This window comes from Typha angustifolia, chromosome 3 (assembly GCF_048772165.1).
Source record: "Typha angustifolia cultivar Huaian chromosome 3, ASM4877216v1, whole genome shotgun sequence".
In the NCBI taxonomy this organism is placed as follows: domain Eukaryota; kingdom Viridiplantae; phylum Streptophyta; class Magnoliopsida; order Poales; family Typhaceae; genus Typha; species Typha angustifolia.
In genome coordinates this window covers 8,198,959-8,214,263 of record NC_133241.1, presented here as the reverse complement: position 1 = coordinate 8,214,263, position 15,305 = coordinate 8,198,959, and the positions used below count along the sequence as shown (strand labels likewise).

The 15,305-nt window shown below is 39.0% G+C and overlaps 2 protein-coding genes across 3 annotated transcripts; both read right to left on the bottom strand.

Annotated features, from left to right (window-relative positions):
• Positions 1-3,898: 3,898 nt before the first annotated feature.
• LOC140758106 (probable serine/threonine-protein kinase WNK6) lies at positions 3,899-7,489 on the bottom strand. 2 transcript variants are annotated; one of them, XM_073094141.1, is made up of 8 exons: positions 7,329-7,489; positions 7,010-7,211; positions 6,893-6,930; positions 6,562-6,789; positions 6,257-6,477; positions 5,970-6,127; positions 5,209-5,653; positions 3,899-5,116 (listed from the first exon to the last, which is right to left on the bottom strand). In XM_073094141.1, the coding sequence occupies exons 2-8, from the start codon at positions 7,109-7,111 to the stop codon at positions 4,272-4,274; spliced, it is 2,037 nt and encodes a 678-aa protein (XP_072950242.1). In that variant the 5' UTR covers positions 7,112-7,211; positions 7,329-7,489; the 3' UTR covers positions 3,899-4,271. The 2 variants fall into 2 exon arrangements, with proteins under 2 accessions (XP_072950242.1, XP_072950241.1); XM_073094140.1 differs by having other exon boundaries at positions 6,257-6,789.
• Positions 7,490-8,239: 750 nt separating this feature from the next.
• Positions 8,240-14,540, bottom strand: LOC140778168 (PH, RCC1 and FYVE domains-containing protein 1-like). The gene is made up of 6 exons (XM_073122755.1): positions 14,105-14,540; positions 12,567-12,686; positions 10,143-12,224; positions 9,924-10,070; positions 8,922-9,466; positions 8,240-8,775 (listed from the first exon to the last, which is right to left on the bottom strand). The coding sequence occupies exons 1-6, from the start codon at positions 14,132-14,134 to the stop codon at positions 8,628-8,630; spliced, it is 3,072 nt and encodes a 1,023-aa protein (XP_072978856.1). The 5' UTR covers positions 14,135-14,540; the 3' UTR covers positions 8,240-8,627.
• Positions 14,541-15,305: the final 765 nt, after the last annotated feature.

The following is a 15,305-nucleotide window of genomic DNA, read 5'->3' as shown; positions in this document are numbered from 1 at the left end:
TATTGAAGCTCTGCATGGTTCTAGACCCATGACAACTTGAAACTAATAGAAGTAGAAGCCAGCATACTACAATTGACCCCTTTGTGAGGTGACCCATTTGGCTTGACATTTAAAAAAACAGGGTTGGAAGGTCACCCACCCTTAAAAGGAGTTGGTAGAGAGAGAGAGAGAGAAGAAAAGGTGTGGTGGGAAAGAAGAGCTTGGGACCTAAGCAAATGGCAAAGAGTGGAGAGGATGGACACTAGCAATCATCATTAGATATATATATATAACACGGTAACTTAAGGTAGAGATATATTTACTTTTGGGCTACTTAGAAGTTGCTAAGTGATATGTAAACCAAGGTTTATTTTGCCTTGCAGCTTATGTTGTAGTAAGTAGTAGTAGTAGTGGTGGTGGTGGTGGTGTGGAGTGAGAGGGAACGGATTCTTAGGAGGGGATATGGGATAAGAAAAAAAAGAATGGAAGAGAGGAGGAGGCAAAAGGAGTAGGAGAAGGGAAGACGTGATAGGAAAAGGAGGGTTTTGTCTACCTATTAGGTGAGTGAAGGGGGCCACTAAATTCAATGGCCGACTAAGGAATGGCAACTGTTACTTGTTCAGCATCAAACAAGACTACCTGTCTCGTGGCCTTTAATTATGGGCTTCTCTCTCTCACTCTCTCTCTCTCAGAGTTTGATATTCTCTGCATACCTTTGCACGTATGGACGTATTAAAGTATGTCTATGAGCATTAATGGCATCCCATAGAAACATGCTTCGGAATGATATATGTTTATTGTACGGCATTGCAGCGTGTCATAGCTGATTAATTTTGTAGACAGGCAAGATGAGTAAAGTTTTGTGGACCTATTCAGTGACTTAAAAAGTGGCATTGCTACAGTGAGAAACTGGTGACAAATTAGCTCAAGCTCAATAAATTCTTGTGCCAATTCTAGTACAACCACATGCATCTTCAGTTCATGGACCCACACAGGCAAGACTACAGTGGGGCCATTGTACATACTTGATATCATTATGGGGGGGATGTGGATAAATGTCTGCAGACATGGCCCATGTTTCTGCCATCTCATGCCATGGTTTTGAAGCCCTGGAAGGCTGGACCACCACAATACCCCTAATTTTCTGGACAATATTAGACTTTTCCCTGAGGAATATTTTAATGGTTGCCATCATCTTCCAGCCTCAACATCGATTGTAAGGTTGGCTACAAAGTTACAACCCTTAGGCCTTAACAGGTTAGCTCTCCAAGTACCCAAGGGCCCAGGCATCACATTATTTTAAATTTAATGGAGTACTTATGTTAGATTATATAATCTTACAATAAAAGGGAAGAGGAGTAAAGAAAGATCAGTATTAATTAAATCTTAGAGAGAGAGAGAGAGAGAGAGAGAGAGAGAGAGAGAGAGAGAGAGAGGAGAGGGGTGAATAATTACTGGCAAGAAAAAAGAGAGGAGAAATCCTTTTTTAACTGAGCACTAAAATTATATAATCTAAAATAACATAAACAGATTCAGCTTCTTCTCCTCATTCTGCTTATAACTGAGCAAGTTGAAGAGACAGAGATAGAACAAGACATTTGATACATATTCTTATGATAGAAAAAAGAAAATGATTGATACATTGAGTCCAAACATTAAACATTTTTGATCTGTCAACATGTAATTGAGTAATGATTCCTCAAAACTCTGGCATTAACTAGATATATACAAAAAAAAGAAAAAGAAAATCATTACACAGTGAAAATGGGCAGAAGGGTACTCAGGATATTCTATGTATAAAGAACACGCAACCAAGTTATGTTTGTTTCTCCAGTATGCCAAGAGCAGAGCAGTATTTTGCTCTTCAATCTTTTCCCTTCTGGAAAGCATGCCTCTTCATATCCTCCACACATGTCTCATGTCTGCATCTAACTTCAAACTCAGAACATGAGAAGGGACGTCAAACTAGAGAATAAGCAATCAATTTTCTGAATGATAAAACTCCAGTGATTCTAGTGGTTGATAGATGATAATAATCTCCACATCTTTCATGAAATTCTTTTGTGCTGACAGAAGAATCTGCAATCTCTTAGCGAAAGGTGACTGCTGGAATTTTTTAAACCATTTCTGCACAAGGGCTTTTGCAACATTGCTGCAGGTTAGCAATCATACTAAGCCACCACGGTAAATGAATTGTAAGAACGTCTCATAAAAAGTGCCAAATGCATATATCCACATGCTTTCACTTATGAGCACCCAAACCATATCCTGGAGATGAAAGTAAACATTTAATACTGAGATTACGGTAATGATGCTAAGTGTACAATAAAAGCAATAATCATCTGGCAAGCAACAGCCAACAATACTTCTGGGAAATAGATATTACTGTAAACAAAGTAAACCAATATTACTATGAGATTCTGAAAACTAAACAATCAAATAAATATTGATGTTTAAGATGACAAAATAATGGATCCTTACATAGTCTATCTGCACATACAAGGATCTGCAGGGATGGTAGTCCGACATTGTGCGAGCAAATTATAACTTCCCTCAATTAAGCCTGGGAACTCTCTATTTCCAAGGGCTGTGCTAAGATTTGACAACTAAAAACCTCTTTAAAAGTGAGGGCTTTTTTATGGTTAGTATATAATTTTGACAAGAGATAACCTAAGAAGAAAGGGTTGGCAGGTTCTAATCACTGTGTTTTTTGTGTTTAGGAGGAAACAGTGAATTATTTGTTCCTCAGGTGTGGTTATGTTAAAAATATTAAGGCTAAAATAATAAGGCAGTGAAAAATAACCACTAAAATAAAAAATATTTTAGAGATGATTTGGTTGAGTGTCTTATATTAGTCTATTTAGCTTGAACAGAACACTAGAATATTCAGTAATTGCTCAAAGTCTTGGGATATTTTATATTATAAAGTAACTGGTTTATTTCTCTGCTGAGTAGAGATCCAAGAAGATACTGCTGTGAAAAGAGCTAGACAACTTATGCATGGAGATGCGATAGTGAACCCAATAGATTTAGACTGAAATTGGAAGCAACGAAATTAAATTGCTTTTCTTTTGATGTAGTTTTTTTTTGTTCAGGTGTTGTATCACTAAGTGTGAAATCTGTGTTTGTGGTTGTTTGCAGATGTCTTTGTAGTTGTTCTAGTGTTGCTATTTTGCTGGTGCTATAACTAGTTGTTGTTTAGCTGTTAATAGGATTCCTAATACTTGTTGGTAGGTGGTTTTGGTTGTTGGAATTCCTACGCTGCAATTGGGGTCTAACAAACTTATAGATTAATCTCTTTTGAGATTAATTTTATTTTAAATTAAAATAAAACGAGAGCTATTGCCGGTTTGTATTAAAAAAAAGGCCTGGGAACTCTCAAAACCTGTGCAAGGAGTTTTTAAAGAAGGAAAACTAGTTACTTACATGCAGTCTGAGAGTATTGCGATTAAATTGCCTAAATAATCGTATTCTTCCTTGGGAGAAAACAAAGCAGCATGTTGAAGGAAAATAGGAGGCCCAAGTAATATTTGAACTGCATACGAGATAAAAATACAAAGTCGAACCTCATGCTGTAGTGCCATATTAATTTTACATAACCAAGAGAGAGCGCAAGTGACAATGCACAAACTGGATTACACCTCAAACTAGCCACTCTCAACCGAAGAATCAAGACAAACTAGTCTACTCTTCCTGCAAAACAAGACTACATCTATTATACAAAAGTTAAAAGTGTCAACGCCGATTCCAAATGTGGAACAGAAAATTTGAACTTACTAACTTCCTATCCAACTGCATGATATGTATACATCAAAATACTTCGTTAAGGAGTTTTACATGCTGTAAGTATATAGAAGAAATACAGTAGCAATAACAAGATCAACAATAGACAAACAAATATTGATGCAAAAGCCAAAAATAAAAAAGAGAACCAACTCGCTAATTACAGCTTTCTCATTCAATTTTGAAGACAGACACAAATCATTTCGCACAATCGGCTTTCCACTACTAAGCCAGCCTTCTGTAGCATTCTAAGAAAATATCACCCTAGTTATAGAAGAAATAGATGAACATTGCACTGGAATCATCATGAGTTCCACCACAATTCTATTTTAGAATTTATCCAGCAAATTAATAAGCAATTGCACAATTGAAAGATCAAAGTAAGAAGAATGCAGCTGTCATTATTCCACTTCAGCTGGAGTCTCTATTTCAAGGATACAACACATAATCACTTCACTACGTGTTAATCTTTGAGAACGAGATCATAAAGAAAGGCATAGGAACAGCAATCAGTGAAGACATGTCTGCTTCTTCTGCGCTATCCTGCTTTTTGCTGATGCAACTGCTTGCTGCTTTTTACGAAATATTTCCTTTATTGCCTGCTGATACTGCAACTCTATAAGTTCCAATTCCAATCTCAATTCCAGATCATACTCATTTTCCTCAGATAAAACCCCAGAAGAATCATTATTTGAAAATCCAGAGAAGCCATTCAAGTCACTAGCAATGTTGGCATGCATGTCATTCATATCAAAGTGTATCCTATTTCCAACTTCAGAAAGTTCCCCATTAACATCTCGCTCCATCACAAATGCATTACAATCTGTACAGCCAAGAGGGGAATACATGCATGAACCTGGAGACCTCTCTCCATTTCCTTCAGAAGAGGTAGCAGAAAGATATGATAACTCATAATCACGATCATCTGATGCAATCATATTTAAGGAACTGGGATCAGTATGCGAAAAGATATCATCAAGTTGCACATAGCCAGAATCCTCATGTATCTGTTGAATAGAGCCTTCAGTTGAGCTGGAATCAATGCAGGGATGTGAGCCAGAAATATTGACATCTTCAGAATTATTTTGAGAAGACGAGCTGTCATGGTGGATAATCAACTGGATATCCCCAGTTTCATCTGTAAGGGTTTGTGATACCTCCGAAGCTATCAACTGATCAATGGCAGTGCATGCTGTCCATTCAGGAATAAGTTTTATCAATAATGAATCTATTAGCTCAGCAATAAAATATATGTCCTCCCTAGCCAGTTCAAGTTGAACAACCATTTCTCTAGCAACTAAAAGAGCAGTATCAGCGTCCAATTCAAATGAGAAATGGACATTCCTGGCATGACCTGCAAAGGCACACTAAGCATTAGAAAAAAGATGTCCATGGTCGAAATTTATTTCTGTAAGACAAACGGAGAAGCTCAAGAATTGTCACTACCTTTCCTATCATCAATTCTTAATATCAACTTGATGGTGTTGATGTCATATCTCTTTCCCTTCAGTGTAAATTCATCATCTGCTCTTATCTCTCGAACCTCAAAAGTCAGAGAGTCTGAGCCTATACCTGTAGAATTATCAGTTACAGAGATAAACGTAGGTTCGTGTTCCACATCAACTTCCACACCAGATGGCCTACCCTCTAGGTAAGTTGTAGGTTCCTCTGTCGCAACAGAACTTCCTTGAGAGGTAATTGTATTGTGATTGACAATATCAGGTAAATGCTGAGAATTAATATGAGTTCCACTCGTTCCGTCTAATTGAAGAAAAGGGTCCTTTAAAAGTTCCCTTGCTGGCAACCGCTGAGGAGCTGGCACCAGGCATTTCTCTATGAAAGCTTTCACATGTGGATCCTTTACTTTTGAAAGTGCAGCCGGCTTAATCCCCTATAGAAATGATCAAGTAAAATTACACTCATTTCTAAAGTTTCGGAGGTTGCAAGCATTTCATAAAAAGGGAGAAGATAAAAGGCAAAATTATCAAAAGTTTGACAATCTAAATAGAAGATCATCCTCACTATTATCTTTGGACAGAAGAACTAAAGATTGCACATAGATCAAAATTATAAGGGGATCAAGTGTCACAAATGAAAGTTCAGAGAGCACTTTGAATTTTGAACAAACTACAAGAAGATAAAATGCATTCTACTGTTTTCCCTAAAAAGCAAATGAAGAGGATCTTTAGATCACATCTACAACTTACAGAAGAAACTTTTTTGTATATCTGAGCAGAATTGGTACATTCGCTGTAAGGGTACTCAAAGGTAACCATTTCTAGCATGCACATTCCAAAGGAGTATATGTCTACCAACTCGTTATACTCCTCGTCATAAAGTTCAGGCGCCATAAACTCAGGAGTCCCTACATCAAATGGATATATCAGCAAAACAATTCAATAGATCAAAATAAAATCTAACAGGAAAAGAGGATGCAACCCAGAATCCTTTATCAAATAGAAAATGATACACAAGAAAAAGAAATATATTATACCAATTACAGTCCGTGCATTGCTGTGTTGCATAACAGTTGCCAACCCAAGATCACCGATCTTCACCTCCCCATGATTACCATTGATGAAAACGTTATCACACTTCAAATCCCTATGTATGACAGGCGGCTTCTGACTGTGGAGATAATTTAACCCTGTCAATATCTGCCTCGCCCATCCCTTCACTGCCTTCATATCCACCTTCTTGTGCTTCCTGCGGTACCTATTATATACAAACAAAATCATTCTCCTTAATAACTGAAGAAAAGGGGGAGTGGAACCATCAAAAGGGATTAAAAGTCTATACTGTCTCAAACTGCCGGAAGTAAACAGCTCTGTAATTATATTGACGGTCTTCTCCTTATCATCAATCCACGATGTGTAGAACTTTAAAATATTTGAATGTTTCAGAGATTTCAAAAGATGGATCTCCGAATACAATCTCTCCAATTCTACCGGCGACTGCAGCACATCATCAATTATAACCTGGTTCCAAGCAACTTCAATTCCATCCACTTCATCAAATGCCTTGTAGCTATCGTTACATCCCCATTAAGGATTACCAATCCACATACCACATACAAATAAAGAACCTATAATTGAAGTTTATAATGTAAATATCAATTAACCAAGGATACACAGTTTTGAATGCTCCTTTCCCTAGTACTTCCTTATACTGTTTCAAATAAAAATATTGTTAAGAGAAAGGGGAAAAAAGAGAGAAAAAATAGGGATTTTGATGAGAGAATTCTTACGCGAAGGTAGCGCCGAGTGGGATCAACCTCGACTACATCAGGATCAGGCGGCTCCGTCTGCGCGCCACCATCGTCGCCTCCATCCGATGCCACGTGACTCATTGCAGCCGGCTGGGAGACGCGAAGAGGCGGAGACGAAGCCCAGAATTCCAACCTCACAGGGTTGATACCTATGTAAGGAAAAGGAGGATTTCCTAGAGTCCTGGAATAAATAAATAAAAACTAATCCTTATCCGAACCCGAGACGTACAATCCGGAAACCAGAAGGAACGGAAGGTAAAAGGAATCGATCGATCGATCGAGAGATGAGAAGACGAACCGACAGCGAAGACGACGCAACTGACCCGAGCAAAACCCTAGAAAGGGGACGACAAAAACCCCAATTCTCGCAAGCAATCTGATGAGAGAGGAAAGAAAAAAATCGCAGGAGAAGAGGTTTGTTTTCGGATCGTCGGCGGGGTTGGAGGGGTTCTCGTGTTCTTTTCGTATCTTTTTCGGGAAAATAGAGAAAAGTCGCGGGATTTATTTATAAAAGATAAGAGGCCGCATCGATATGGCAATACCAACACGTCAGCTGAATGGACGGATCAGATTTACCAGGAGGGAATCATATATTTAAGGAAACTTAGCTGTCAGTATCCATCAGGATCCAATCTAAAATGGTATGCGATTATGCATCACGGTGATATGAATCTACAAAGGATGCTCATTGACCGGGCTCCGGCCAAAAGATTGGAACCGAGCTCGAGCCGTCCACTCGGGCTCGGGTTCGGGCTCAAGCAAGTCAGGTTGGTATTCGAACCAACCAGAGTCGGACATGTACCATATACTTTTGAAGGCTTCCAGATATTTCTATGCTGATATTTATTGGACTAGAAGTTAACAACACTTCGTTGTTATCCGGGAAGCATGGTAATCAGACATGATATGGTATATATTACACAATATATGAGATCATTCACTTTATCAACTTCTCTATAATAAGCAGCAATTAAATGGTATGCTAAAATATTGGACTTAGAGAATGTAGGATTATCTTCTATTTATATTTTAACAATTAATTTGCTATTTCTGTAGATGGTAAAATTCCCCTAAAAGTATTAAATTTATGAACGTACGATAAAACGTTGCTGGTTGACCTAAAAGATTAAGTTAATGGACTCCAAATACTGCATGTGAATAAACAATGGTAATAAGATGTGAATCTTATGACAGATAGTGAACCAACAATATATATCATGACTTCAACAAAAGACACATAAGAAAGTAGAAAAAAGAGAAGAGAAAAAAGAAAGCTAGTAAAGGAGAAGGAGAAGTGAACTTCATATGTAATCACAAAGGAAGACACTTCTCTCTGCCTAAACCTTCATCTGTAATCGTTTACACTGCAATACAACAGGCAAGGGCAGACACAGATGTAATCAGTAATCACAAAAGAGATTAGATGAATTATTAATACATCATATCTATCCAGGGGGGGGGGGGGGGGGGTAACACTGCATACTGAAGAGCTTTCTGCATGACACGAAATATCACAGTTGCACTCTCTCAGACTTCAAATTATTATCTGAAGTCGAAATTTTCTGCATGATCATTTTAAAACTTATTTGTTAGGAGGCTAGAAGTCTTCTTCTGCTCGGTGAGTAGATCTGGTTATTTCTGCTGCTGATGGACAGTCAGACCCATGAACATCATATCTCTCGTACACCTTTTCTCGATTTTCAGACCACCAGGCTTCTGCTTGATGCTCTCCAAATCTTCTTCGACTGCAGAAAATATTTAAGAAAAAATGGGCATTAAAATTGAACGCACACAACTCAGTGCAGTCATGCTAATATCCCAGTTTAGTTTGGATACGAAAAATGGAACTCTATGGAACAAAAGAAGAAAACACTTAAGAAGAAGATTATACCTAAAGCGCACCCTCTTCAGATCTCGAGTTCCATCGCGATGAGCTGTGAGAGTAATATATACACCAGGTTCGTACTGTTCAATCCACTCTGCCTCAATTTGATTACCACATGGCATGGTGCTTCGAGACTTGGTACCATTTTCACCATTTTGAAGGGACTCACAATCCTCACTAACACTATCATCTGCTCTACTCTTTGATGTCAGCATCTCTTCATTATCATTACGGTCACTTCTGTTCATACGTTCTTCTGTTTCAGGGGCAATCACAACCCTGTCATTTTGGAAGTGTGTGTTCTTTTCATCAGATTCGCGAACTTCATCTGGCAAATGATTTTGACCTGAGATGCCACTTGTGATAGTTGCAATTGTAGTGTTGACTAGATGTCTATTCAAGTCACTTCTTGAATTACTTCCTGACTGGTGCATCCCATTCAAATTTGAGTGGTGATTAATATGTGAATCGATGCCATTTGGCATGTGTATGGTTTTCATCTCACTGCCTTCCTGGACAACCTGAGGTAATTTTTCCGCCATGTCTTTCAGCTATATCAAGTAAACAAAGAAGAGACATGTAATCAGTAGAAGATCAAAATGTTGATAAGAAATGAAAGAAACAACCAATAAAATCAGACTATAATCTAGCAAGGCTAGGATACAGAGAGCTTTGAGGGAGCTCCTGTACTGAAATAAAGGAAAAGCTGAAAATAAAGGAGAATACAGCACATTATGTTAAAAAAGATGAAATATCAGAAATAGGAAATCCATAATCATTAAGGACAACTTCTTTGTTATGATTTGGTTTCCCAGGTGTATAGAATTATACAATGAATGAATGCTAGCATTGTGGTCACTCACCACTAAGAATCTCTCAAAATATTATCTCATTCAAATGGTTGCTACTTTGTAAAGCAAGGAACCGTTAAGTTGCGTAACTACTGTAAATACCAAAACATGAACCAAGCTGTCAAAACAAAAAGAAAACCATGAAAACCAAACCTACCTGTGCTGTTAATGATTTTATAACTTCTTTTGCAGCTTTGGATTTTGCAGATTCCTCTGCAGCCACCGCCATAGCTTCTTGAGCTTTCTTTGCAAATTTCTGCAACTCGACTTCTTGAAGATCACATCGCTGTCTCAAATTTTGAGCCTAACAAGATTCATCACATTTGATGGTCAGTTAAGATAATAATGCATGAATAGTCCCATAGGTGTAATATACCTGAACATGCAACTTTTGGACTTCTTGATTCAGAAGCTCATTTGTCTTTTTAAGACTCTCAGCAACACTTTTGGAAAAAGAAAGACCAGAAGCTTTGGGAAGAGGTGTTGCAGAATGTAAAGGGCTAGGTTTTCGAGAGAAAGGTGAAACAGTTCTGGAGGGATTTACAGATTGAACCATGGATGTGTGAGCTGCTCTGTTCAAGTCAAGCCCACCAGCCAAAGCAATGTCTTTCAGATGCAATAATGAAGTAATGTGGGGCGACCGAATAAAGGATAAGGAATCCGTCTTCTTCCCATGTTTCGCTGCCTTGAGGTCCAAGTGTAAAATCATATCCAAGTTACCAGGCAAAATGGCCTTGGCTGATTTTATATCACCTTTGTCAAACCTATCCTTGTTTCCACCTGAGAGGTGGAGTATATCATTCTTTTTATCATTAGTTACACCAGAGTCAAGTACTTTATTCAATTTTATATAGCAAGAATCACAAACACGATATGGTTTTCCAGGAATTGGAGACAATGCTGCTCCCAAAGATTTCCTGGAGCTGCATGAATGGCAGAGGACAAGCCCACAATTGTAACAATGATGCCTTCTTCGAGTAAATCCAAATGCATGTCTACATGAGGCACACTGAGAATGCTCTGCACTTATCATCCATTTATGCTGACATATGGCAGCGGTGAAGTTTGCACCACAAGCTATATGTCTAACAGCTCTATCCCTCAAAGCTTCAACTCGTGTCGGTAGATTTCGATCTTCAAGATCTCCATGGCCCAATCTTCCATTGGCCCCTTTTCCCCATGTGAAAACTTCATTCCTGGTTGTTAAAACAGCAACATGATACGAACCACAGGCAACTTCATCAACAGATTCAGTAGCAAGCATATCTTCAACCAAACAAGGAAGCTTGCCATCAGATCGGGGATTGCCAATTTGACCATAAACAGTATTTCCCATGGTAAAAACATGTCCAGAAGTTGTCAAGCCAATAGTAAGACTATGACCACAAGCAATCTTGTGAAAATTGTGCTCAATCAGTGAAGATACACAAGTGGGCTTAAGTCGTGGCTCCCTATCACCATGACCAAGGCGATACTTGTCCCCATCACCCCAGGTAAACAACTTTCCAAATGATATGCTCACACTAGACTGAGTAGCCATAACCTCTACAACAGCAGCAGTGTGCCATACACCACAAGCAACTGCAATCGTCTTCAAACCCTTCAAAGATTCTACCTCTCTTGGAGATGGCATGCTTTGTCTGTTGCCATGGCCTAAGACACCAAATGTTCCATCACCAAAGGTGAATAGTTGCCCAGTTAAAGTTATCAAGGCTGTGTGCCAGGTTCCACAGGTGACATAAGCAACTTGAAGTCCCTCCAATGGTCCTGAGACTCTCTTAGGTATCCAGCGACTGACATCAGTTCCATGACCGAGAAGCCCAACACTTTGAGTTCCATCTCCCCAGGTATAAAGTTCACCGGCAACTGTTACAGCACATGTATGGAATTCCCCACAAGCAACAAACTCTACGTTACAGACTGCTAAAGATTCAATTTGATGAGGGTGTGCATATGTTCCAACTCCATGACCAAGTCGTCCTCTAGATTCTTCACCCCATGTGAAGATTTCTCCATGTCTTGTAACAAGAGCAGCATGCCGAACTCCACATGCCATTTGGTGGACATCTAGAACTGAATTGGATTCCAAGGGTTTAGGCAGAAGAAAATCTGCTCTACCACTAGAAGAACAGACAAATTTATCAGCTCCATTTCTTGCAGAATCATCACATATGACTTCACCCCACACATACACATCCCCTAAAGAATAACAATCATCATGTGAAGAACCATGACTAGATGTGCTAGGGGCACTAGAAGTGCTAACCCTAGTGATATCTGAGGAGATCCCTTTTATGTGCATATTTGTTACATCTGATCTTTCTAAAAGCTCCAAATTTTCAGAAGAAGATACTACGGGTAATGTATTTGTATTTAGGCTGGTGTCAGGGGAACTAAAAGAGATTGCAGTGCTAGTGAAGCTGTCCCTTGGACTATTGGATATCAAATCTCTCTTATCCTGCAAAAGATTTTCCAAGAGGCTATGTAAATAACTACAACATGTGATTGCATTACATTTAAAAAGTTAATAACACAAAGTTAATATAACACATTCTTATAATGAAGAGTCAACAGACCATCAAGTATAAACAACTACAGAGTTAATCAAACACAATAAAAAGCCGTAAGGCATTTACTATAACGTGATTTAGATGTGTGATTCTAGGATCTTAGAGAAACACAAAATTTAGATTCAAATTTCCAAAACTTGACTTGTATGCAATTTACATTGATAAAATGACTAAGTTGATGTTACGATCCAAGGAGTTGAATAAATCATAGTTCAAGATAGATCATTTACCTCAAGATAAAATCCACCGTTACTCCTCCCATCAATCTTTGAACGACCACACTGGTCTGAAGAACTCAAACCATGGAGCGCTGCAAAGCATACCTCTTCCTCAGCTTTATCCTTGCATATCTAGTAATAGAAAAGACAGAACAAATTATCAGTGCATGAATCTTGGAAGATCAGAAGCGCAGAACTGTAAAAGAAAGTAAAAGGAACTTAGTACAGTAACCAGATCAGAGACTATTTTCCATAGTAAAGAATCAACAAGGAGGACAGATGTCCTTCTCTGGGTGTAAATACTGCGGAGACAGGCTGAAAGAAAGTTACTAATTAAAACATTTATGAAGTAGCCAAATGTAGAGTTGCATGGAAAGCTCCACTATCTTCACCTCAGCAACGTTTTAATGGAGAAAAGCAGATTTTATTTTGAAATGCAGCATGTTCTGATATTCCAGTATATCTAGAAACAGGAAATAAATAATGGCTGCACATAGAGACGAAACTCATGGTTCATGGATGACTTTAGAAATGAAGCTTGGTTCTCTGCCAACAAACTACTAAAAAAATGAAGATTTATACTGACAGGATCAACATAAATAAACAGTGTTAGACTCTTACATATAAGATATTGCAAGGAAAATGGTTGTAAAATCCCAACAGCACATAGTTCTATAAAACAAATGAATCTTGAAGAACATTCAAAGCATCAGAATTGTACTACAAGATGCTAAATTCCAATCTAATACTATGATAATCATTTTAAGTGACATACTTTTAGAAAATATACTTAGCAAAGACATACATTAGATAGTTTTTTAGGGTAAACTCTCTGGTTTCCCTTTCTGACTCCATCTAGGTGAGTAGTACCTTTTCTTCAAACTATAAAAGGTAACAAGTTCTTTTAAGAAACACAATAGATTATAAATCTGTTAGGGCACACATGTTCATAAACATGGTTTTCAAAATGAGGGCATCAACATCAGTGGAAGCAAAGCAGCAAAAGGAATATAAATATATAACGGAACTTCTTCCAGCTATTAACAAAACATTTGCCTTGTGAAGTGAGTTACCCTCCAATTGCAGGTGGAAGCTTATCTACTTGTGAGTCGTGAATTTGGTTAAACATGCCGTAGATGGCAAGCTAGACTCAAAATAGCAGAGGCCCTGGTAGTTGCACCGATTGCACGTTAGACCTAAAAGAGATATATTTATATAATCCTGTCTCAAAAGAATCAATGGGCTTCAAATCCCGATAAGCGATCAACTAATTCAACTCCCCATATCTAAAACTATGTGATCACCAGCAAATGCAGACCGCTGACCACAATAACTCCAAAATCCAATGACACTAAAACCCTGCATTACTCCATTTTCCTTCTAAATCGTCTTCTCTTCAGCTTTTAAACTCTCTCCTAAAGTGTCGTGGACTTCTAATCAGTACACAAGTAAGAACTCTCCCAAATTCTAACCACAAAAGAGTAAAAATAAATAGCAGCCAAAGTATCAAATGAAGTAGAAATCCAAAAGAACGCAAAGCTCCCTCTTACTTCGCCGATATCCCGGTCGAGATCCGCCATTCCATGTGCGAGCCGCCCTCGAACGCCGCCAGCATTGTCATGGAGTCCAGATCCTTCCTCGTATTCTCATCAAATCTCTCCAGTGCAGAAGAAGAGAAGAAACCCTAGAAATCGTCCTCTCTTCTCTTCACTAAATCCAAGCGAGTAATACCAAAGAGAAGCAAAACAAACTCCAAAACCAGAGCTCGAGGGCCTCGCGAGTTATTTATAGCAGTAGAGCCGCCATTTTGGGGAGCAATTGGGGAAGTAGTGGGGCGGTTTGCCGACCGCTCTCCGGCTCTCTCGCGGGAGGTGTCGGGACTCCTAGCTGCGGCGGAGTACAGGGGAGAGTGGGGATTAACGGAGGCGGAGAAGGTTACGGGCGAAGCGGAGGACGGGATTCGAGTCCGTAAGTGGTAAAGGCGTTAAAAAATGCGACACATACTATAAAAACCGCAGCTAAAGACCGTGGTGTAAGCGTGACGGCCGGTGCGATTAGCTGCACTGGGACGAGAATGATCTCGTTTCTGTTCCTGCAGAGCACGTTAAGGTCGACCAAACTGTGCTTCCAATTCCACCGTCGTCACGAGTTGGATGGGCTGCCACGTCGGCGAAACGTGTTAAATAAAGTTGCTCCGGAGGTGTCGAGAGAGGGAAATTTCGTCGTCTTTATCTTTGACCGAATCGGGATTATGCGACTTCCATCAGGAGACAATTAGTCTTTTCGTCGCGTAAAATGACGAAACTGCCCTCACAATTTGACATCTTGTGGATCGGGTCGGGGGCGGGTGGGATATTTGGTGGAGCCCACACGCGCATGTTTGGGAATTGGGAGTTGAGACTGCACGTGTGGGCTTGACATTGTCTCTGGGAGGGTTGCAATGTGTTGTTTATTTGGTGCTTGTCGGCATGGAGGAGATCAAGTTTGGGTGAGCAACAAGAGTAGTTTATATTAAACTGAAAAAAAAAATCATATTAACCTACCAGTAGATATCTGGTCATGAGTTCGACTATAATCCTAATTTGATGATTTAGCAGCTTAGCTTAATTCAGTTGATGACTCGATAGTGCGATTAGCTTGGAGAAGCAGCTTAGCAGTGTGATAATTAGAGCAAGTTTTGATAATATTTGGTTCGGAGTAATTGTTTGGCGACACATATGATTTAAAACCTAGATTAGAATTTAAGTATCT